The sequence below is a fragment of the Talpa europaea genome, assembly GCF_964194135.1.
Source record: "Talpa europaea genome assembly, chromosome: 7".
NCBI classification, from domain to species: domain Eukaryota; kingdom Metazoa; phylum Chordata; class Mammalia; order Eulipotyphla; family Talpidae; genus Talpa; species Talpa europaea.
The window spans coordinates 33,433,360-33,457,845 of NC_140074.1; the positions used below are offsets into that span (position 1 = coordinate 33,433,360).

The 24,486-nt window shown below is 40.8% G+C and overlaps 1 protein-coding gene across 3 annotated transcripts; it reads left to right on the forward strand.

The window, feature by feature from the left end:
* Positions 1-1,947: 1,947 nt before the first annotated feature.
* Positions 1,948-22,667, forward strand: AK3 (adenylate kinase 3; the record flags this gene model as incomplete). Of its 3 annotated transcripts, none has more annotated exons than XM_084237624.1 (5): positions 1,948-2,098; positions 16,975-17,094; positions 17,970-18,142; positions 18,395-18,513; positions 22,547-22,667. In XM_084237624.1, 5 exons carry the CDS (start codon positions 1,948-1,950, stop codon positions 22,665-22,667), a joined length of 684 nt encoding a protein of 227 aa, XP_084093750.1. The 3 variants fall into 3 exon arrangements, with proteins under 3 accessions (XP_084093750.1, XP_084093751.1, XP_084093752.1); XM_084237625.1 differs by having other exon boundaries at positions 17,970-18,139; XM_084237626.1 differs by lacking the exon at positions 16,975-17,094.
* Between the last annotated feature and the right edge of the window lie 1,819 nt (positions 22,668-24,486).

Sequence of the window (24,486 nt, forward strand, 5' to 3'; positions counted from 1 at the left end):
GGTGAAGCTTTCCCTGACTGTCTCTCGCTGAATTAATTTGTCTTTGAAATCAAAAGCAGTTCTGAGTGACTCCTTTGGAAATCTGTGAAGTAGGATGGCGTTGTTTATTTTCCCAGATTCTTCTTTTTGCCTTAGCTTAGTGTTCTAGTACAAAGAAATGATAGTAATAAAAAAAAAACTTTGTTGAACACTTACTCTGTAAATGGTTTTGTACTTTAAATCCATTCTCTCTTCTATGCCCATTTCACAGATGAAATAGAAACTTAACTGTTTGGCTGGTGTTTCTCCTCCCAGAAGATTGGAAACATTCTGTTTTAGGACCTTCCTCTTGCCTGTGTCAAGTCTCCCTCCATGTTCTCATTCGGTATTCAGAGCAAATGCCATTTCTTCAAGTTTTACCAAGCACTCTTTTTAATTTTTTAATTAAATATTTATTTTTATTTATGTATACAAGAACTGGGGTATAGGCCAGAAGTGCGGGAGAGACAGACTGGGGAGCAGAACAGGCGGATCTACCGAAATATGCTGCTGAGGGAGCAGCGGGTCCCAGGATAGAACTGCCTTGCCATGTGGGTTAGCTCCCTGGCCTGGATCAAACTCATGCCGCAGAGGCTGGCTATAGCTTGCTAGCGCTACCTTTATCCCCTGTGCCACCAGGGAGACCCTTACTGAGCGCTCTTACCTTAGCTTTCGTTCATACATTTCATACATCCACCCTTTCATACATTCTATTTAATTTTGTAGCATTATCTCAAATTATCTTGCTTTTTTTTTTTTTTTTTGGCTGTCGCTCTTTTGTTTTCTTGTTATGATGTCTACACACCACTAGACTTTACAAGAAGCAGAAATTTATCCTGTTCACAACTTCCCCAGGAGCCCCTTAGACCAGTACCTGGCACATAGTAGGCACTGAATAAATGTTAATGGAATCACTGCATTTCCAAAGCAAATAATGTAAACTGAGGAGCTGCGAGCACTTTTAGGCTCTGCTGGGTAGAAGTAACAGGTACTTTTGAATCTTTAAGTGTGATCCTGGAAGGAGAGCCACCCTCAGTAAATGCGTGACTTGATGTACCTCATTCAATTTCATTTGAATTTCCTCTCCTATGAGATGGCAGGCCTTGTGGGCTCATTATTACTCAACGTGATTCTGCACAGATAAAAGTACAACAAAAACTAGCCCAAAAAGCAAGGGCAGGGGAGAAGAGATGGTTCGGCGCTGAGAAGGGGGAAGGGACGAAAGGGGGAACGGGGGGGGGGGGGGGATGGGAAGCGCGTGGGCCCGAGGTTAGGGTTTGGTGACGCGTGGGAGCCAAGAGGGGGCGCACCGGTGGCGGGGAGGAGGGCGCCAGGGGGGACAACGCGGAGGAGAGGGTGCAGGAGTCGCAGCGGGGGCGGCGCGACTGGTCTGGCCGGGATTTGGATATGGACAAAGGGTACCTTGAAGGTGTGTTTGGCGGGAGGGGTGGGAGATTTTGGGGGGTGGGAGGGGAGAGGCATCGCATCCGGTAACCAAGGGGCTGCTAGGGGTAGAGAGAGGATGCTGCCCCAGGGTAGGGCAGGGCAGTGCCAGGGCAAGGGGGTGGACCGGGGGAGAGTAGAAGGGGGTGCAAGTAGGGGTAGCCGAGGAGGATGGGGGGGTCCTCCAGGCGGCGGCGGAGAGCAGGTGGGCGCGGAGCGTGCGGAGGAGGAGGGACTTGCGCCCACACCGCCCGGCCCGGCTCAGGGTAGGGGGCGCCTCGGGCTGCCGCGGGGCGGGCGTTGCAGCCCGTTACGGCGCGGGCGGGGCGACCCCGGGGGCGGTCGCCTCACTTCCGGGAGCGCCCGGCGCTGTGGCCACCGCCCACTCCAGCTCTGCCAGCCTGCGGGCCGGGGCTGCGGAGCGGGGCGAGCTCGCCGGTAGGCCCAAGGCGCGCGGTCCTCGCCGCTCGTGCGCCTCCCGCAGCCATGGGGGCGTCCGCACGGCTACTGCGCGCCGTGATCATGGGGGCCCCGGGCTCGGGCAAGGGGACCGTGTCATCGCGCATCACCAAACACTTCGCGCTGAAGCACCTCTCCAGCGGGGATATGCTCCGGGACAACATGCTTCGGGGCACAGGTGGGAACTGGGACCCGAGGGGCGGCTGTGCGCTGACGCCGAGGTGGGGATTCGCGTCTCAAGGGGCTAGAAAGGAGGAAGCGCGTCACAGGGCTGCGAGTCCTGGGATGTGGGCGCAGCATTTCTCTCCCGCCGCCCAGACTCTGACTGCTGAGCGACTGCGCCCCGAAACCTGTGGTTTCTTTGGGCAGCTTCGGGGCGAGTTAATGAGGGAAGGTCTAGGCAGTCAGGGCATGTTAGAAGTTCAAAGATTAAAAGAACTCACTTGTCCCCAGGGTCCATGGAGCTGTGGTTTATTCACCACATGCCCTTTCACCTGGAAATCTAGTGTTTGACCTGCTGGGTTTTTTGTTTTTAATTTTTTTTGGTGTTAAACTCCAGGATTTTCTGGTTTGACCTTTCCCCCATTCTCTGAAGGTCCAGTATGCACTCACAGAATTGGCTTAGATCTTTGATACCCCAGAGGGTTCTTAGACATGAAAGCTATTCTTGTGCTTGGCTATGTGAAAGACTGTTTTGTTTCTCATGCCAAATAAATTCTTATACTCAGCACAAAATCCAGTCAACAAACTACCTTTACGGTGGTGAATTTTGTGTTACATAAATTATATCTTAAGAAAGATTTTTTTTAAAGTCAACAGGGTGAGGATTGTTTTCATTTTTTTTTTTTTTTAACCAAAGCAGACCCCATTTTGAAGTTGCTTTTTAAACTATAAAAGTAATACTTGCACAAGGTAAAACAGGATTAGAGGCAGGACGAAATTACATACAATGAAAAGTCAAGGCCTCTCTCATTTCTTATCTCAGTCCCATTCTTCAGAGGAAAACAGTGTTTTGTTATTTCTTTTAGAAATGTATATTCATAGTATATGTATTCTGCACCAGTTTGTTTTCACTTTACACCTGTTTTCACTTTACATCTTTCCACACTAAAACGAAGGAACTCAGTTCATTCTCTTAATGTTTTTTTAGATCTCTATTTGCAGAATCTACACTATGACTTATTTAACCAGTCCCCTTTATGGGAGTGTAGAATATGTCTAAGTGGGCGCTTCTTGTTAGTTTGTTTCAAAATACTGACATTAAAAAAAAAAAGGAACACCCTAGTGACTTTGTCTCTTGGAGTTCTTTGATTCAGCATCTTATCTGGAAAGTTACTTTTATTTTTCTCTTCTAATATTTATCTTTAAAAAAATCATGAAGTGGGCCTCCCCGGTGGCGCAGCGGTTGAGCGCTGGGTTGCGAAGCTGTCCGCAGCCTCTGCAGTGCTGGTTCGATCCCCGGCTGCTCCCCGGCCACCAGAGGAGGGTCCCACATGGCGCGCAGACCTCTCCTGCCGCCCGCTGCTCCCCTCAGCAGTGTTCTTCGGTCCTTCTGCCTGCCTGCTCTGCTCCCCGCTCTCGCTCTGGTGCTTGTATAAATTAAATAAATAAATAAAGCAATACCAAGCTTAGTGTTTAAAAAAAAAAAAAATCATAAAGTACTTGTACTTTATTAAACTTCTTGAAAAGGTTCAATTGTTTCATTTGCTAGCTAAATATTCTGAATGCAACATACTGAAGTAGTTAGGTAACAATAAAAAGTCTCTAGTACTGTAATTAGTTGGGGTGAACTTGTCCATAGTGAAAGGAGTAACTTCTATGGGAATTTTAGTTCCTGAAAATCAACTGAGCTGTTAAGCATAATTTTGAGGGTAGATATATTAACTTGTGAAAACATGAAACATTTTAAAAATAAATTTAAAGCCACCTAAGTAAACTTTTTAAAAGCAAAAAAACAATTGTTTATCCTTAACATCTCATGGCATATCTGCTACCCTTTTTCTGACTCCACATGAAAAGGGAGGCTCCACGGGGAGGATCATGGGGAAAGATGTTTGGCTTGGAGTCTGCTCATTCTTGGGTCTCTGCAGGCAATTTTTTAAAAGCAACAACAAAAAATAGAAAATGGAATTTAGGGAGGTGTCATGAGATTGTTATTACAGCTGTTCTGTGTTTTAGTACTAACACTATATTCTCCATAAATATTTGTGAATGGATTGGATATTTCCCACTGGATTAGAGCCAAAAGGAAGATGTCGTATTCTATTTTAAAAGACTGCTTAGTGCTTTTGATATCAAAAGTAAGTATAAAGGAAGAAAAATTTATCTTGAGAATATAGAAAAGAAAATGAAAATCCTCTGTAATTCCACCACCCAGAGACAACTATAACAAACTTTTTGGTGCTTTTTTTGGTATGCTTCCCCCCCTTCTCTTTTTTCTCTGTTGCATTTGTATGTATTTGCAAAATTGTTATATTCTAAATTTGCTTAGAGACCTTTTCTCTCACTTATTGTTGAGCATGTTCACGCACCATTAAGCATATTTCATCAAGATTACACAATTTTTAATTATTGCATATTTATGTTGTTAATCATTCTTTGCTATAATTTATTACTATCTTTGTACATGAACATTTGGCAGTATCTGCTTAATTCCCTCAAATAAATCCCTAGTGTGGGATTTCTGTAAATGTGATACATCTACAGAAGGATTGTGCCAACTTACTTTCCAACTATCATTTTGTGAGGGTGCTGTGTTACATAATCCATTGCTATATTTTATAGCTAAAGTTTAAAATCATCACAGCAGATGTGGTAAGGACACTGGACACAACTGGTTGATAGTAGTGTCCACAGATGACGACTGCATTCTGGAGTCAGGAAACTTGAATGTGACCCTTAGACATCAGTCCAGCTCTCTTATTTAAGGATAAGGAATCTGAGTTCAGGAGTGGTTAAAGAACTTGCTCGATAATAAACTGCAGTAACTAAAAGACAGGGTGAAAGACAGGGACTCCTAGGACAGTTCAATTACTCTTTGTATAATGCAGTATTTCCTATATTGAGATTCCTAAGATAATTTTAGGTAAACAATTTCTTATCAGTTTTTTTTTTAATGTGTATTTCAAATACAACCAGCACACCAAACCTTTAATTTCATGATCATTATTGCTTATTCATTTAAAAAGCTGAATCACTTTAAAGTAAGACATATAGCAAGTGATTGTTTAGCTATGACATGTTGTAAGGTTGCCATGTGATTGCCCAACATTTGAGAAACTGCTCTGTAGCTTAGTGCTTCTCAAAGATGCACCTCTGGACTAGATGGCTAATCCTTTTTTTTAAAGATTTATTTATTTATTTATACAAGCACTGGGTACAGTCAGAAGCACGGGAGGGTGAGAGAATTCACCAGAGCCAGAGCAGGGAGCAGAGTAGGCAGACTGACAAAGTACACTGCTGAGGGGAGCAGCGGGCGGCAGGAGAGGTCTGCGCGCCATGTGGGACCCTCTGGTGGCTGGAGAGCAGCTGGGGTTCGAACTGGCACTGCAGAGGCTGTGGGCAGCTTCGCAACCCAGTGCTCAGCCGCTGCGCCACCGGGGAGGCCCTGGTTTTGTTTTTTTTTAAAGATTTATTTATTTTTTATACAAGAACCGGGGTACAGGCCAGATGTGTGTGAGGGTGAGAGGATTCACTGGAGACAGAGTGGGGAACAGAACAGGCAGACTGACGAAATACACTGCTGAGGGGAGCAGTGGGCGAGACAGCAGAGGTCTGTTTCGCCACGTGGGATTCTTGCCGGCCGGCTGGGATCGAACCTGTGCTGCAGAGGCTGCGGACAGCTTCACAGTGCAGTGCTCAGCCGCCTGCGCCACCAGGGAGGCCCAAACCCTTTTGAATCTCATTTGTTATCTATAAATTTGGGGGGTGAACTCAGTAGATTCTCTGCAAAGTTTTGCCAGCTCCCAAGACTGTATGTCTAACACAACTTTCATCATGTGACCCTGAGAGTATCTTGAAACAGAGTGAATGGGAAGTTGACTAGTATAAACCTGGAATGGGAAGGAACTCTCTTGGTGCTTCACTGAGGTGAGAGTTTGGGCGGTGGTTGATGGAAAGACTAATAGTTGAGGGAGGTTTTTATTTTCAATATAATTATTGTGAAATAGTCCATGCATGGAGGTATTATAATTTCTATGTATAGTTAGAAGAATAAAATGAACACCCATTTACCCATCACTAGGCCAAAAAACAGTACTTTGGGGCTCCCCTATATGTTCCCTACCAATCACGTCTCCTCCCTGCCCCCCAGACATAACCACTGTGTTGACTGAAGTCTTTATTATTTGAGAAAGGTTTTCTTAAAAACTACCTGATTAGGTATAAAGCTATCATTTAACTCACTCCCTGTCTTTCTCCTAGTTTTGTTTTGTTTCAACATGTTTTAAAAGTAATGTTTTATGTTGTTTATTATATAACATGCTAGTGTTGGCAGGAACCAGGTTAACTCTCGGCAGCCCTTTCTCTTAGCATATACACAAGAGAACTATTTTTTATAGGTTGGTCAGACCCCTTTTTGTACTTCATAGCTGCTCCAACAAGTTGTTTTCGCTTGTTAGGAGGTGACTGGTTTGGGTAAATTGTGTGCTGATATTCTATATACACACGAGTGTGTTTGTTCACAGTGTCAGTTTAAACAAATGGTTGATGATAATCTTGTTTCAAGTAAAAACTAGCTAACTTGATTATCAGAACTAGTGAACTGGGAGTACACAGATCCACATGGCAAGCAATCTATTAGTAAATAACGATCTTTTTTTATAGAGGCATGTTTTTTTAAATTTTATTTTATTTATTTATTTGTTTTGTTTGTTTGTTTTTTGTTTATACATGCACTGGGTACAGTCAGAAGCACGGGAGGGTGAGAGAATTCACCAGAGCCAGAGCAGGGAGCAGAGCAGGCAGAAGGACCGAAGTACACTGCTGAGGGGAGCAGTGGGCAGCAGGAGAGGTCTGCAAGCCATGTGGGACCCTCCTCCGGTGGCCGGGGAGCAGCTGGGGATTGAACAGGTGCCGCAGAGGCCGTGGGCAGCTTCGCAACCCAGCGCTCAACCACTGCGCCACCGGGGAGGCCCTAAATAACGATCTTAATGCATTTCTAAGTCAAACATTCTGGAACACAGTCAGTTGTTAAGGAACCAAAGTCCACGCAGACAAAGGTGCTGGTCTGGTCCAGGCAGAGGTGTTTTTGGCTCAAACCTCTAATGTTCAGGTGCGCGCTCTGTGGTAGCTTACTATGTTCAAGCTTTGTGGACTGTGTCCAGCAGTAAGAGGAGCAGCCAGTGCCTGGATTGAGTGGCAGCATCTCAACAAATGAGTTTGTCTAGAGAAAAGTGTGTGCTCTGCTTCATGTCTCAGTTGCCATTTTTGTACTTTATTTTAGAATCTACCCAGGGTCAATTGTGTCTGGATGTTCAAATAAGGTTCTCAGAAGTCCACTTAGGGCATTCCTCTGGGGTGCTGCCCTCATCATTGTGTTCATAAATCCGTTAGGGTGCTGTCTAATTTACATCCCCAAGGTGGGTTTGTGCTTTGACATTGGTGACTCCATTTTATATTTGATATAAGTTACATCATTCAGGGGTCTTTCTGGTGGCTTAGGGGCTAAGTATCAGTGCTATTACCACTGCAGCCTGAGTTTGATCCACAGCCAGGAAGCTAATCCACATATGACGCAACAAACCTCTCCTGTCTCCCCACTGCTCCCTTTAGCAGTGTATTTCAGTAAATCTGCCTGTTCTCCCCACTGTCTCCAGTGAATTTTCTCACCCCCTGCACCTCTGGCCTACACCCAGTTCTTTTATGCAAAAAAAAAAAAAAAAGTCACGACATTCATAGCTTATTGAATAGTATAGTTATTTGAAAAATAAAATGCTATCATCAGTAATGTTGTAAGAATGACCAGACTGGGGGGCGGAGCAACATGGCGGCGAGGAGACGCTGGGAGTAAGATCACTCATTAAAAAAAGTTAATAGGGAGGAAAAGCGGCAGGTCCCAGTGAGAACTGGGACACGGAAGATAAACGGGTGACTCCAGCAAACTACCCGAAGAAGAAAGTGGCCATAAAAGAGGACCAGAAGGGAGGGAAGCGCAGAACCCTGCTCCCCTCCCCCGCCCACAGAGGCGGCACTCTCCGACCGGCAGAGAGGAGGGAAACAACAAACCAAAACGGCCAACAAGAACAAACGACGCAGCAAGCGGGACTGTGAGTGGAAAGGAACTATTGCAGCCACCACACCCTGTGAACGGGAGCTGAGGCGAACCCTGCAGGATTCGCCGCGGCGGTGAGCGAACGGCTCCGGGCGCCATTAGAGAAGAACAAAGACCCCGGGAGACGCGCACACAGCCTGGGCTGCTGGTAAGATGGCGCGGAAAAGTGGCGCGCTTGAAAAGCAAGTGCAGACCGGGATCGCGGCTGCCCAGGTCCCCGCGCCTGCGACCTAGGCTTGCGGGGAGAAGCGCGGAGGTCCTCACTGAGGTGAAGGTCCCTCCCTGAGTAAGCAGGAACCAGGCGCCCAGGCACGGTAGCGGTGCAAAAGGCGCCATTCCCGCGCCACTGAACTGGGCTACAGCCCGCGTCCTGGAACTGAGGGCTTTGAACTGAGACCAGGGGCACGAAAATTCGGGGCGTGGGTTCTCCACGACGGTGGGGCACAAGGCAGACACAGCACCCCAGAGCTGTTGAGGTGTACCCTACCATTCCCGCTCTGTTCCCTGTCCCACGGGGTGGGGGGAGGCGAAAAACAGCCCCCCAAGGACAATAGGAGAGATCTCTGGCGCCACCTAGCGACCAGGAAAAAAAAGTCACTAACACCCCATAGAACAGGAAATTTCTTAAGACTGCTTGAAAAGGGCAGAAGGCTTCTGGAGGACCCAGTGGCCAGCCGGGAAGTTAGCCCACGCCAGGCCCCTTCCGACCAGCAGTCTGAGCCCACAGAGGGAGCAGGCACCCACGTCCGGGGCAGACCGGGTGCGCAGAAGAGTGTGCCTGAAACCGGAGGCGCAGGGACTGCATCCCGCTTCGCCATTTTAGAACAGGGACATTTCTTCAGTAAAACCTGCCTAAAACCAGCAGAAAGCTCCCCCAGAAGACAGAGATGGCTCCTGGAAGAGCCAGAGGGGAGCGGAGAAGTTCACCCAAGATGCCAGTCAGTCCGAGCAACACAGTGTCCCAACGCATACGACAAATTAGAAAACAGACAGTAGGGGGCCTCCCCGGTGGCGCAGCGGTTGAGCGCTGGGTTGCGAAGCTGCCTGCGGCCTCTGCGGCGCCAGTTCCATCCCCGGCTGCTCCCCGCCCACCGGAGGAGGGTCCCACATGGCGCGCAGACCTCTCCTGCCGCCCGCTGCTCCCCTCAGCAGTGTACTTTGGTCCTTCTGCCTGCTCTGCTCCCCACTCTGGCTCTGGTGAATTCTCTCACCCTCCCGTGCTTCTGACTGTACCCAGTGCATGTATAAACAAAACAAACAAACAAACAAATAAATAAAAAAAACATGCCTCTATTTAAAAAAAAAAAAAAAAGAAAACAGACAGTAGGGAGTAGAAGAACCACACACAACCTAACAACTCCTCAGGAAAGAAGCACACCACAAAAAGAAAACCACTCCCCAGATTGCAACGACAGCAACTTGGAAGAACTTCTGAGCCTTCCAGAAAGAGAATTTAAAATTGCCATGATTAAAAAAGTGATAGATCAGAAGAAGGAAATTGAGTCCCTAAAGAAGGAAGTAAAAGAAATGCAGGAGATCAAAGAATTAATGGAGGAACTAAAGAACTCTGGGAAAAGCAATGAAAGCAGAATAGATGAAATGGAAGAACGAATAAGTAATCTTGAAGACACAGAAATAAAAAGAACCAAAACAGAAAAGGAAAGAGAAGTACGAAGGAAAAAGAATGAAGAAAGACTTCGGGAACTATCTGACTCCATGAGGAAAGGAAATATAAGAGTTATAGGAATTCCAGAAGGAGAGGAGAGAGATGTAGGAACAGAGAAGAAGGAGCTGAAAATTGATATACAAGAAGCAAGAAGAACACCAAACTTCCACGACGAAAGGAAAAACACAGCAAGACACATAATAGTAAAGCTCCCAAGAATCCAGGACAAGGAAAAAATAATGAAGCTGACAAGAGGGAAGAAACAGATAACATTCAAAGGAAAACTAATCAGGCTGACATCAGACTTCTCCGAAGAAACACTAGGGGCAAGGAGAGAGTGGAGGGACATAGTCAACAGACTCCAAGAAAACAGATGCCAACCAAGAATACTCTATCCCGCAAAGCTCTCTTTCCTCCATGAAGAAAGAATATGGACCTTCCCAGACAAAGAGAAACTCCGGAATTTCATTACGACTAAACCCCCACTCCAAAAAATACTACAAGGAATGCTAAAGCCAGAACCTCAGAGGGACGAATAACAACGAAAGAAGACCAAAAAAAAAAAAAAAAAAAAAAAAAAGTTATTAAAAGAATAAATAAATAAAATCAAAGGAAAGACAAACATAATGGCAAATACAGATGCTAACATATCAATATTAACTCTAAATGTAAATGGACTAAACTCTTCAATAAAAAGACACAGAGTTGCAGCCTGGATTAAGAAACAAAACCCAACCTTTTGCTGTCTCCAGGAAACACATTTAGCTACAAAAGATAAAAATAGGCTCAAAGTCAAAGGATGGAAAACAATCCTACAAGCAAATGGGCCAAAAAAGAAAGCAGGAACAGCTATACTTATATCAGATAAAACAGACTTCAAACTCAAAAAAATAAAAAGAGACCCCAATGGTCACTACATTATGATTAAGGGGACAATACTTCAAGAAGAAATAACACTCATTAACATATACTCACCAAACGAAAGAGCACCAAAATATATCAGACAACTGTTGTCCTCTCTGAAAACAGACATCAGAGAAAACACATACGTAGTGGGAGACTTCAACACACCACTATCAACAATGGATAGATCAACAAGACAAAAAATAAGTAAAGAAACTAAAGCTCTAAATAAGGACCTAGAGCATTTGGGCTTAACAGACATCTATAGAACACTAAACCCAAAAAAAACGGAGTACACATTTTTCTCAAGCGCACACGGATCATTCTCCAGGATCGATCACATACTGGGGCACAAGACAAACATCAACAGATACACCAAGATTGAAATCATACCAACCATCTTTTCTGACCACGAAGGCATCAAACTAGAAATAAATCATAAAAAGAAGGCAAGGAACTATCCTACCTCATGGAGATTAAAAGCCACACTACTGGAAGACCACTGGACTAACGAGGAGATCAAAGAAGAAATTAAAAAATTCTTTGAATTGAATGACAAGGAGGACACCAATATCCTAAATGTATGGGATGCAGCAAAAGAAGTAATAAGCGGAAAATATATAGCAATAGAAGCTCACATCAAAAAACAAGAAAGAACTCAAAGAAACAACCTAATCTCGAAGCTCAAAGATCTAGAAAAAGAACAACAAAAAAACCCCAAAACCAGTAGAAGAAAAGAAATAATAAAAACCAAAGCAGAAATAAATGAAATTGAAACTAAAAAAACAATCCAAAAGATCAATGAAACCAAGAGCTGGTTCTTTGAAAAAATAAATAAAATAGACAAACCCCTAGCCAGGCTCACAAAGGAAAAAAGGGAGAAAGCACAAATACACAGGATCATAAATGAAAGAGGAGAAATCACAACGGACACAGCAGAAATCAAAAGAATAATCAGTAACTACTATGAACAGTTATATGGAAACAAGTTCAACAATCTAGAGGAGATGGACAAATTCCTGCAACTCTACAATCACCCAAAGCTAGATAAAGAAGAAATAGAACACCTAAACAGACCAATTACAAGCAGCGAAATTGAAATGGTAATCAAAAACCTCCCCAAAAACAAAAGCCCAGGACCTGATGGATTTACAAATGAATTCTACCAAACATTCAGAGACGAATTAGTGCCTATCCTTCACAAACTCTTCCAAAAAATTGAGAAGGAAGGGACAATACCAAACACGTTCTATGAAGCCAATATTACACTAATACCAAAACCGAATAAGGACAACACAAAAAAGGAAAACTATAGGCCAGTCTCCCTAATGAACACTGATGCAAAAATCCTCAATAAAATTTTAGCTATCAGAATCCAACAATGTATCCATAAGATAATTCACCACGACCAAGCAGGATTCATTCCAGGGACACAAGGATGGTTTAACATCCGAAAATCAATCAACGTTATCCAACACATCAACAAAAAGAAATATAAAAACCATATGATAATATCAATAGATGCTGAGAAAGCTTTCGACAAAGTGCAACACCCATTCATGATAAAAGCCCTTGAAATTCTTGGGATACAAGGAACATACCTCAACATCATAAAGGCCATCTATGACAAGCCAGCAGCCAGTATCATTCTCAATGGTGAAAAGCTGAAAGCAATTCCATTAAGATCTGGAACAAGACAAGGATGTCCACTCTCACCACTGCTTTTCAATATAATACTGGAAGTCCTAGCCAGAGCAATAAGACAAGAGAAAGACATCCAAGGAATCCAAATAGGAAAAGAAGAAGTCAAACTATCACTATTTGCAGATGATATGATAATATACATAGAGAACCCCAAAATCTCCACAGAAAAACTAATTCAACTCATCAATCAATTCAGTAAAGTGGCAGGATACAAAATCAACACGCAAAAGTCAGTAGCCTTCCTATACACAAACAATAAATCTGAAGAAGAAGAAATCAAAAAAACCATCCCTTTTATTATCGAAACAAAAAAAATCAAATATTTGGGAATAAATCTAACAAAAGAGGTAAAGGACCTATACAAAGAAAACTATAAAACACTGTTAAAAGAAATAGAAGAAGACACAAAGAAATGGAAAGACATCCCCTGCTCATGGATTGGAAGAATAAACATTATTAAAATGGCCATCCTACCAAAAGCAATATACAGATTCAATGCTATTCCAATCAAAATCTCAATGGCATTCTTCAAAGAAATAGAACAATTATTGATGAAATTTATATGGAATCACCAAAAACCCCGAATAGCCAAAGCTCTCCTGAAAAAAAAAGAAGGAAATGGAGGCATCACACTCCCAGACTTCGAACTATACTACAAAGCCATAATCATCAAAACTGCATGGTATTGGAACAAGAACAGACATACAGACCAATGGAATCGAATAGAAAATCCAGAAATATACCCACAGATTTATGGTCAACTAATCTTTGACAAAGGAGCAAAGACTATGCATTGGAGCAAAGAAAGTTTGTTCAATAAATGGTGCTGGGAAAACTGGGTCGCTACATGCAAAAGAATGAAGCTTGACCACTACCTCACACCATACACAAAAATCAACTCAAAATGGATTAAAGAACTAGACATAAGACCTGAAACCATAAAATACATAGAAGGAAATATAGGCGAAACACTACGGGATTTGCACATCAAAGACATCTTTACAGACACATCACCCAAAACAGTGATAGTGAAGACAAAGATAAACAGCTGGGACTACATCAAATTAAAGAGCTTCTGCACAGCAAAAGAGACAATAACAAAAACAAAGAGAAACCCCACCAACTGGGAGAACATTTTTGCACCCAACACTAATGATAAAGGATTGATCACAAAAATCTGCAAAGAGCTGATGAGACTCAGCAACAACAAAGAAAATAATCCAGTCAAAAAATGGGCAGAAGAGCTAAAAAGAAACTTCTCTGAAGAGGAAATGCAAATGGCCAACAGACATATGAAAAAATGTTCAACATCACTGGTAATCAGGGAAATGCAAATCAAAGCTACCATGAGATACCATCTCACACCAGTGAGAATGGCACATATTAAAAAAACTAGCAACAACAAATGTTGGCGAGGATGTGGAGAAAAAGGAACTCTTGTGCACTGTTGGTGGGAGTGCAAACTGGTCCAACCACTATGGAGAGCTGTGTGGAGATTTCTGGACCTACTAAACATAGAGCTTCCATATGATCCAGCAATTCCACTCCTAGGTATTTACCCAAAGGACACAGAAACATCAATTTCAAAGAGCACCTGCACCCCTATGTTTATAGCAGCACTGTTTACAATAGCTAAGCTTTGGAAACAACCCAAATGCCCAAAAATAGATGACTGGATCAAGAAGATGTGGTACATATATACCATGGAATATTACTCAGCATTCAAAAAAGATAAACACATGCAATGTGCAGCAACATGGATGGCGCTGGAAGGGATCATGCTCAGCGAAATAAGCCAAAAAGAAAAAGAAAAATACCGGATGGTCTCACTCATAGCAGGAATCTAGAGAACTTAAATAAGGGACCAGGAAAATGAATATAAGAAAGTGAAAATCAAAATCAACAGAAAACTATGAACCAGAGACACTTTTTGGGGGGTGGGGGGTGGGAGGGGAAGGATTGGGGTCAGAATGGGGCGTTTGCAATTGTATGGGGGAATATAAAAATAAAATTTATTATTTAAAAAAAAATAAAAAAATAAACATGAAAAAAAAAAAGAATGACCGACTTAAAAGGAGGTATAGACTGAAAAATGGCTGTTTAATACAGTTATCTCTGATTAATAGCTTCACGTTTTGGAATTTCTGACTAGTATCCTTAAAGTTAAAAGCTGGTTTTAAGTTTTCCTATTTTCTTCTAACCTTCGTTTCCTATTTTTATTCATTTGTAACTTTAGAAAAATAAGCTTTATAGGTTTGGAAGCTCCCAATAGCTTAATTTTTGAATCAAATGGGTAAAAGTATTTTTATGAGTTTATTTTTAAAAAGATTTATTTATGCGTACAGATAAGATTTATTTATTTAAGATTTATTTATTTATTTCTGAGTACAGGCCAGAAGTGTCAGGGGTGAGAGGATTCACCAGAGACAGAGTGGGGAGCAGAATAGGCAGATCTACTGAAATACACTGCGGAGGGGAAGCAGTGGGCGAGTTAGGAGAGGTCTGCTGCGCCATGTGGGTTGGCTGCAGTGGCCGCGGATAGCTTCATAGGTTGCGTCTTAACCCCTTGCGTCACCAGGGAAGCCCTATGAGTTTATTTAGATGAAATATTAAAGTATTGGCAATCAAGGGAATGAAAATTTACCAAATGTGCAAAGAATGTGATAGCCAAGAGTCTGCATATAATTTGGGGAGAGGGTAAAAAATATGAAATGTACAAAACAAACTGCTTAGACTTTGATGATGCTTCAATAGAAGCATTGCAGGCCTCAGATTTTAATAAGTATTGTGGATTAATATTTATTGATATAGAAAGTTGATAGTGATAAAAGAAAAAGATTATTAACTATGCATGTAACTGCATTCATATATTAAAAATCAAGATGTTTTATATTATAAGTTTAAACAGTAATTGCCTGAGTAGTGATGTAATTATGAGTTTTTTTTCTTTTGCTTTACTTGGCATTTTTAAAAAATGTTCATTGAGATATATTTCATATACCATAAAATTAACCCTCTTAAGTTTATGATTCAGTGTTTTTTAGTATAATAGAATTGTACAACCATCGTTACAATCAATTTTAGTATATTTTATTTCTTTAAAAAGAAGTTGTATTCCTTTTGTCAATCACTTTCCATTTTCATCCAACACTCCCAGCCTAGGTAACCACTAATCTTCATTTTCACTCTATAGCTTTTCCTGTTCTGGACATTTCATATAAATGGAATGAGACAATATACGGTCTTTTGTGTCTGGCTTATTTTACTTGGTATAATTTTTTCAAATTCACTTTCTAAAATGCAATAGTATGTTTCTTTTTATGGCTGAGTAATAAATTTTGTATGAATATGCCACATTTAATTTATTTATTCATCACTCAATGGACATTTGTGTTCCCAGTTTTTGGTTACTGTGAATAATGTTGCTGTGAATATTCACATAAAGGTTTCATGTAGACTGTGCTTTTATTTCTTTTGGTTTTATATTAGGATTGGAAGTGTTCAATCACATGATAACTGTTTAACCTGGAAAATTCCCATACTGTTTTCCAAGTTGACTACTCTATTTATAATCCCATTAGCAATACATGAGGCTTTCAATTTCTCAGTATTCTTGCCAACACTGGTTTTATAGTCACCCTAGTGAATATGAAGTGGTATCTCATTGTGGTTTCCAGTTGTAGTTTTTATTTTGTATTCAGATGCTTTGCCCATTTTAAAAAATGGATTGTCTTTTTGTTGTTGAATTGAAAGAATTCTTTAGACAGTCTATATACAAGTTCCTTTTCAGATATATGGCTTAAAAATTTCCTCCCATTCATTCAGTGGATTATCTGTTCACTTTTGTGATGGCTTTTAATTTTAATGAAGTCCAATTTATTTTTTTCTTTGTTGCTCATGCTTTTTGGTTCATATCTAAGAAACCATTACCTTAAGCAAAGGTTTGAGGATTTACACCCATTTTCTTTTAAGGGTTTTGTAGTTTAGCTCTTACTTTTAGGTTGATGATAGGTTGATGATGTTAGGTAGAGGTCCAACATTTTTTTTTATATCTGAATATTCAGTTGTCTCAGCACCATTTGTTGAATTAATCTTTCTCCTATTGGATTGTTTTGGCGTGCTTGTCAAAAGTGAATTGACTGTAAATATGGGGGATCATTTCTGAACTTTCAACTTCTGATATGCAAAAATAAAATTAAAAATTCATAATTTCTGTCACACTAAGATGGTTACTGTTAACACGTGTCTGTAGCTTTCCATTTTTCTCCACGTACATTTATGTTTACATTTACATATTTCCACATAATGGAGAATTAGAAATAGACATTGAGATTATCCCCATTTTTTTGTTGAATAAATTATTTTATGGTATAACATCTGTTTTTATCATAAAAGTTGATGATGCATATTTTTATTTGAATGTGCTATCCAGAGATCCTTTTTTAGGCATCCAGTTCCTAAGACCTGGAATGGGATAAAATGCACTTACAGATTCCCTCCTCTGCTGTAGAAATTGGTGTGCTGGCCAAGACTTTCATTGACCAAGGGAAGCTCATCCCAGATGATGTCATGACTCGGCTGGCTCTTCATGAGCTGAAAAATCTCACCCAACATAGCTGGCTATTGGATGGTAAGTGAATGTTGTAAGCATGCTAAAGTGCAGGTAGGAGAATGAGCATTTCATGGTTTACAGACAGACACCATGGATGTTGGACAGGGAGCCTGAGTTGTTCAGCTAACCACCTTGACAAGTTGGGTTAGTAGTCTTCTCTTGAGCTGGTTCTTTATTTGAATGGAAGAGACTTGCACACTGCATTAATTTTAAGCTCCCTTCAGATGACTTTGTTCTTCTCCCCCTCCTTTGAAAACACTTCATTAGAGGGTCATCAGGAAAGGAAGAAGACTAGAAAGTGAGTTATAGTAGGCTGTAACCTTCCCCCAGCCAGAGATGTGGCACAATCTTTAGCTAAAGATCTAAGTTGATCTTTAGCTTCTCAAGAGAGTTGCTTATTGTTAGGCATTGGCTCAGGTGATTATGGAGGCTTACAAATGCCAAGATTTGCATGGAGAGTCAGCAAGATGGGAGGCTAAGGACCAATAGGCTTCAGACCCAGGATGAGCTAGTTTCAATATGAGTCTGACTGAAGGAAAAGCTGATGTTGCAGCTCCCTGGCAGTCCAGATAGAGTTGTTCTCCTTATTCAAGAGAAGCTCAGCTTTGTTCTATTCAGAGCTTCAGTGGTTCGCATAAAGCCTGTTTTCCCCACTCTAGGGAGAACAGTCTACTTGGTGTTAATCTTTTCTAAAAACACCCTCAAAGACCCACCCAAAATAACCTTTGACTAAATACCTGGGCAACATTGGCCCAGTCAGGTTTACACATTAAACCAATTCTCAAAGTTACCCTATAGTTGTGATCAGCTACTTAGTATTATTTCTTTTGTTCCGGTAGTGCAATGTTAATTATTTCCCCTCTCTCCCCTTCTTTCTTTTTTAATTTGTAAAGGTTTTCCAAGGACACTTCCACAGGCAGAAGTCCTGGACAAAACTTATAAGATAGACACAGTGATTAATTTGAATGTGCCCTTTGAGGTCATTAAGCAGCGTCTCACTGCTCGTTGGATTCATCCAGCCAGTGGGCGAGTCTACAACATGGAATTCAACCCTCCCAAAACTCTGGTGAGTAGTTGTTGTGGAATGACATGGCCTTCTAAAGAGCAGACTGTCCCTAGTGTTCTTGCCTTCATACACATTTTTTTTACTGTGGAAATCCTATGCCTGACCAAAACTCTTGAGGGCATATTCCCAGGCTACTTGATGAAGTCCACTGAGCTTGGTAGTAAGGGTATTCCCAGGAGCAATGGAGGTTTGTTATTCCTTCAGAAGTACTTAGAAATAAATTGATTCTAGCCTCCACTAACTTCTGTTTAGGGCATTGATGACTTGACTGGAGAACCTCTCATTCAACGTGAGGATGACAGACCAGAGACAGTTAACAAGAGACTGAAGACCTATGAAGCCGAAACAAAGCCGGTCCTGGAATACTACCAGTAAGTTTGTCGCTTTTTAGAAACTTCTGTTACCAGGGGAAGCACTAGTTCAGGTTTTGCTTGTCTGTGCAAAACCAAAATGCTAAAATGCCAGAAGATCCAATTCAATTTGGTTTAAATAATGAAGGAAATTTATTAGTTTGTATTACAGAAGTTCAGAAGGTGGGTTGGGCTCTGTTACCCCATGGTCTGATCAGAGTTTTGCCATTTCAGCTTTGCCTTACTTTGTGTATTGGCTTTCTCCTCAGTCTTCCTATTTAGTTGCAGACACTTGTTGGGAACAGTCTGGGCATACTCTTTCATGCAGGGCTAAGAGATCACCTTCTCCTAGTGGACAAATACCCTGAACACCACACAAATTGAGCCAATTTGAACAGTTACTATGACGAGGGAATGACTTTTTTTAGCCCATTCCTGAACCAGTCACTGGAATGGGAGGGGTTACATGCATTGGTCTATACCTGGAGCTTGGGAGTGGATCAATTTCATTCAAACTCTAGTGACTGGTTAGAGGGAGGGCTGGAGTAATGTGTGGTAGGCAAACCTAATAATGCCTACTACCTATGATAATAAAGGACACAATGACACAGAAGACTCTCCAATGGCAATTAGTCTTAATATTATTAATTATAAAAATAGTATTTATATGAAAAATTATTTATAAAATAATTACATCTTTAAAAACTTATATTCCAATGTAATATTCTCTGCTTTTCAGGGAATTCATACTCTACAACAAATATAAAACCTATACTGAACTAGTATTTGATTCAGGCAAAGAATTCCATTTCCTTAGTCAGCCTTTCCCTCTCCTGCAGGGAATTGATTATATCCCCTTTCCTTTTATTTATTCATGTACTGAATAATGATTTAATGTCAAGATCATACCATGTTGTGGTTAGAGCAGACTCTGGAGCAAGACTAAATTTAAATCCTAACTCACCATTTATTAATACAGTGCTAACTTCTTGCTTAACTTCTGTTTTCCCCTCTGTAAAATGGGGGTGAGAATAAAGGATTGAAAGATAAATTAATATGTGTGATTCTTAGAATAGTGTCTGACACATAGTAAACACAGTGTAATTATTAGCTACTATTGTTGTTACTCTGGCACTAGGGTAAATATGAAGCAAGATCTGAAGCAGTAGTCTTCAAACTGTTTTAATAGTTATTTCTGGAGGGTGAAATTACAAGGGAATTGGCTATTTACTTTCTACAGTAGGTGTTACTGTAATTTTGATTTGTATGAGCCAGGCTCTGCAGATTATCAGCTGTGAAGCCCCAAGCAAGGTATTTAACCTTTGTGCCACCTATTCTTCATTTGTAAAATCAGAACAATGATTTTTATTGTTAGAGGTGTTAAGGGAATTAAGGGAGAGAGTTCATGTAAAGACTTAAAATAGTCCTGGCACTATTAAATCATCCATTGTTAGCTATTATATTATTTACTCTTGTTGACACTGTGCCAGGCTCTTGGTCCAGCCAACCCAGTCCAGGGCTCCCTGCTGGCCTATGGGTTAAGTCTCAGTGCTATTACTGCAAAGGCCCATGACAGCCTGAGTTCCATCCCTGGACGGGTAGCAAACCACATGGCACAGCAGACCTTTCCTGTCTCGCCCTGCTGCTCCCCTCAGCAGTGTGTTTCAGGAGATCTGCCTGTTCTGCTTCCCACTCTGTCTCTGGTAAATCCTGTCACCCCCCGCACCGCTGGCCTGCACCCCAGTTCTTCTACACAAAAAATAAATAAAATCTTAAAAAAAAATAGACGCAGTCCTTGCCAGGGCCCCAAGAAACTCACTTTCTATATAGGGGTAAGGCAGAGAGCTAGGTAAACAATATTTATCCTACAATGTGATATGTGTGTCTATCAGTCAGGAACCTAGTACATACTAGTTTAAGTAAAAGGGAAATTTATTGATCATGTAAAGGTGCAAAAGTAGGCGATTAGATCCAATTGTTCATATGGTGTCATCAGGCCTGGGTTCACTCTCACCTGCACTTTCCTGTGTTGGCTTCAATGTCAGATGGGCTGTCCTTATGTGAACCACTCAATATTCTTATCAGTTCATTTAACCTGGCAAGTGTTTTGGATTTGGCACTGAAAAGCTCCGATCATGTCCATTCATGGGAAGTGGGGACAATTCCACTTGAATCTTTTGTATTGCATTTGGGGAAGACAGTGTTTCCCAGAAGGAGTTTGTTATTTGTTCAAGAGTAACCTGAAGGAATAATGCATTGTTGCCTGGGTGATAACATTGTAAGGCTATTAACAGAGCTAATCAAATGCAGTGGAAATACAGTGGCTGTGGGGAATAGTTTTATAAAATGTGGGAAGTTGGAGAAGGCTACAGAGTAGTATTTGCAACAACCATCTTAGGGTAGGCAATATTATTTTAAAATACTCACAGTTGGGCTTCCCTGGTGGCGCAAGGGGTTAAACACCGCACTATGAAGCAATCTGCAGCCCCAGTAGCACGAGTTCTATTCCCAGCCCACCAGGGAGCAACCCACATGGCACAGAAGACCTCTCCTGTCTCGCCCACTGCTCCCCTCAGCAGTGTACTTCAGTCAATCTGCCTGTTCTGTTCCCCACTCTGTCTCTGGTGAATTCTCTCACCGCCCCCTGCCCCCCACCTCTGGCCTGTACTCCAGCTTTTGTATGCATAAATAAATAAATCTTTAAAAAAAATAAAAAATACTCACAGTTGTTTTAGAAATTCTTCTCACTTTTGGGACACTGAAAGAATAATTGTATTTACAAACAACATGATGCCCTTAAGAGGACCAATAATTGAAATTAATTCCATTACATATAATTTAAAGTGACAATGTTCATCCAAGGTATAGCTATAGGATTGAATAGGTGCCTCTGTAATTAACCCACTTGTGACACTGGCTTCATTTTAAAGTGGTTCTGCAAGAGGCTTACACAACAAGCTTGTTCTCTTGAAAGCTTTGAGATGCCTGTATATTTAGAAGGAAGGGGGCTTCTAACATCTAAAGGATACTGTATTTAGCATGAACTCAGTGGGAATTAAAGTTAAACTGTGGCAAATTTATGAGGTGTGGAAAAAAGGAGGGCTGTTGTCCCCAGTGAAATCTCTGCCAACGGATTCTTTTTAGAAGGTAATAAGAGTTCTTGAGTTGCTCACATGTAGCCTTAAGCCGGAATATTAGTGAGTGGGTTGGAGGATGATAAGCAAAAGGAATGCCAGACTATCTGGAAGGAATATGTGTGTTTTGAAAGGCACCCCCGACATTCTGATTCTCCTCACCATACTGCCCCTAAGAAACTGAAGAAAATAGACTTTGGTTCCTGATTTGGTGACAAGACAAATCTGCTTGGGGACAGAAATGAAGAAAAATAATAGGGAACAATAAAGACAGCCCTTTTTATTCCCCTTACCTCTGAAATTCAGGATAGCCTAGGGAAAAATAAATCTAGGCAAAAAGAAGGAAGTATAATCAAGTATTAGAAAGCTGTTTTGCAAGTGGGTAAGCTGACAAAGCCAATGTTGTGTTCTAGTGTCTGGCAGGCTCTAAGTTTGGAAACCTATTACCAGCTTTGTGATTTGGGCACATTTACATCTCTGATACAGTTTTATCAGTAAAATAAGGAAATCTGAACTTTGGAAATCATTCAATGAACTATTATATGTAAAACACTTAGAACAGAATACATGTCCAATAAATGGTAGGTGTTATTTTTTAAGTGACCACTTCTGTAAGCCAGAGGATCCCACTGCAACTGAACTCTGGTTTTTCCAGTGCCCAGTCAGGTGGCTCTCTCTTCATCATATAGACCTATAACTACTGAGATTCTTTTTTTTTTTTTTTTGGTGGGACCCTTGTCGGTGGCCCGGGAACGAACCGGTGCTGCAGAGGCTGCGGGCAGCCTTGCAGTGCTCCACCGCTGTGCCACCAGGGGAGGCCCTACTGAGATTCTTAAATCCACATTTATCATCCTTTAAGAATGACTGAAAAAAACTCATTAGGAAGACTCAGTGTTTGTTGTTTGTTTTGTCATCTTTAGGAAAAAAGGGGTGTTGGAAACATTCTCCGGAACAGAAACCAACAAGATCTGGCCTCATGTATATGCTTTCCTACAAACGAAAGTTCCACAAATAAACCAGAAAGCATCAGTTACTCCATGAAGAAAAGTGTATGTAATTATTAAGATGAGAAGCTCCTCATACATGTATGAATTCTATGAAAATTATATTAGTTTTATTTCAACTGATTTTATTATGGAAATTAAGGATGTGCCAAATGATTCAGATCCTGAGATTTATCTTTTAAAACTGTCTAGTGTGTTTTATATACAGTTATCTTCTGTGGGTATACAGTTCAAAAACGTCAGAGATGTCTAAACTTTGAAAAGTCTTTTGGAGTATAATTAAAAGAGCAATTAGGAGTACTCTAACTTTGTTAAGTAAGAAGAGTGGTTGATAGGCTTCCTTACTTTTCTAGAAAAGTAAAGAAAAAAGTTCCATTTGTGGAAAGTGTAACATAAGAGGCTTTTACATGGACTGATGCCAATAAAGGTATTTTTAGCACTGTGGTACATAATCTTGTGAGATACTGTCTATAAAATTCCAAAAAAGAAGAGGCTACTGGATCTACAGATGTTGCAAGATGCAAATTCACTGCTGCCTTTACATAAAGAAACATATAAGCTAGTCATATATCCTGTACTTATTTTGTTACTAAACATACTTTTACTCAGAATTTTCAGTTTGCTATAACAACTTATCATTTAGCATATAGGAAAGTATTCTATAACTTGAGGGGTGACATGTTAGAAACTGTCATTTTAAATTCTTGCAAAAACACCAAAGTGAATCTTCAATGGAAAATGTTATTTAAAATTCATTATTTTGCCATGTTTACTCAGGTTAAGAAATGTGTACTTTAGAATTGACTTGCCAGTTCTTTCTGACCAAGATGTGTGATCTAATTTGATGAGTAACAAATTGAAGTGTAAGGAAAAAAAAAAAGAATTAAAGAAAATCCATAGCACTACAAAGCAAGCATACTTTGTCATTAAAAATAGAAGTGCCTGGGGAAGATGCCATTGATTTAAACAGTGTTCACAAGATGTAGCAGTTAAAAGAACATGATAGGTCAAACAGGACCAGATTGAGTTTGTTTTGAAGGAGTTTTTTTATTCCTAATCAAAAAGTTGACACTTGCTAGCATTTGATGCCATTCTATTTTAAGAGGGAACTTTGCTGCTGAGTGTAATTAGAGCAGCCATTTTAAAATTAAAATGCCTTGATTCTTTAGTGGGACAACAAAGTAGCATGCTTCTGTGCTGAGACCTGACAGAGTGGGACAATGTGAGAACTAGAGAAACCCCACTGTATTGACAAAGGCATATACTTATACTTACTTGGTGCTAAATCAAGCAAATTCTTGTACAGCTACATTTTAATCCAGGCACTTAAAATACAAATGCCAGTGAGTGGTTCTTATGTATGTGTGTGTGTGTGTTGGGGGGAAGGGGGTACCTTTTCTTTTCTTTTGATTTTTAAAAATACAATGTTGACCTTTTCCAAATGGACCAAGGTTTTCTTTAAAAGAGAATTAAAACATTTCATTCATTACAAAACTTTCTATGATGCCTTATTTGTATGTTAATAGTATATACTTTCTAAAAATATTATCACTATATTTAGTATATTAAAATAAAACTAAATTTCAGAACTGTGGATATTACTGGGTTTTTGGTATTTCACAGGGCTCACTCCACCCCACATTCTGTTCTGCAGCCCTGATGTCTCACTGGCTTCTGAATTAGTGACTGCTTTCTAATAATTACCTTAAAATAGTATACAAGCTGGTTTCATTTTATGCTTTTTATCTTTTATCTCCTGCTGTAGTATTGTAGCACTACTGGCCTTCTTGACATTCTTAGGGGATTTGGAAATTACGCACATAGCTATGAAAATTAAGATTCCTTTTTCATGTGAC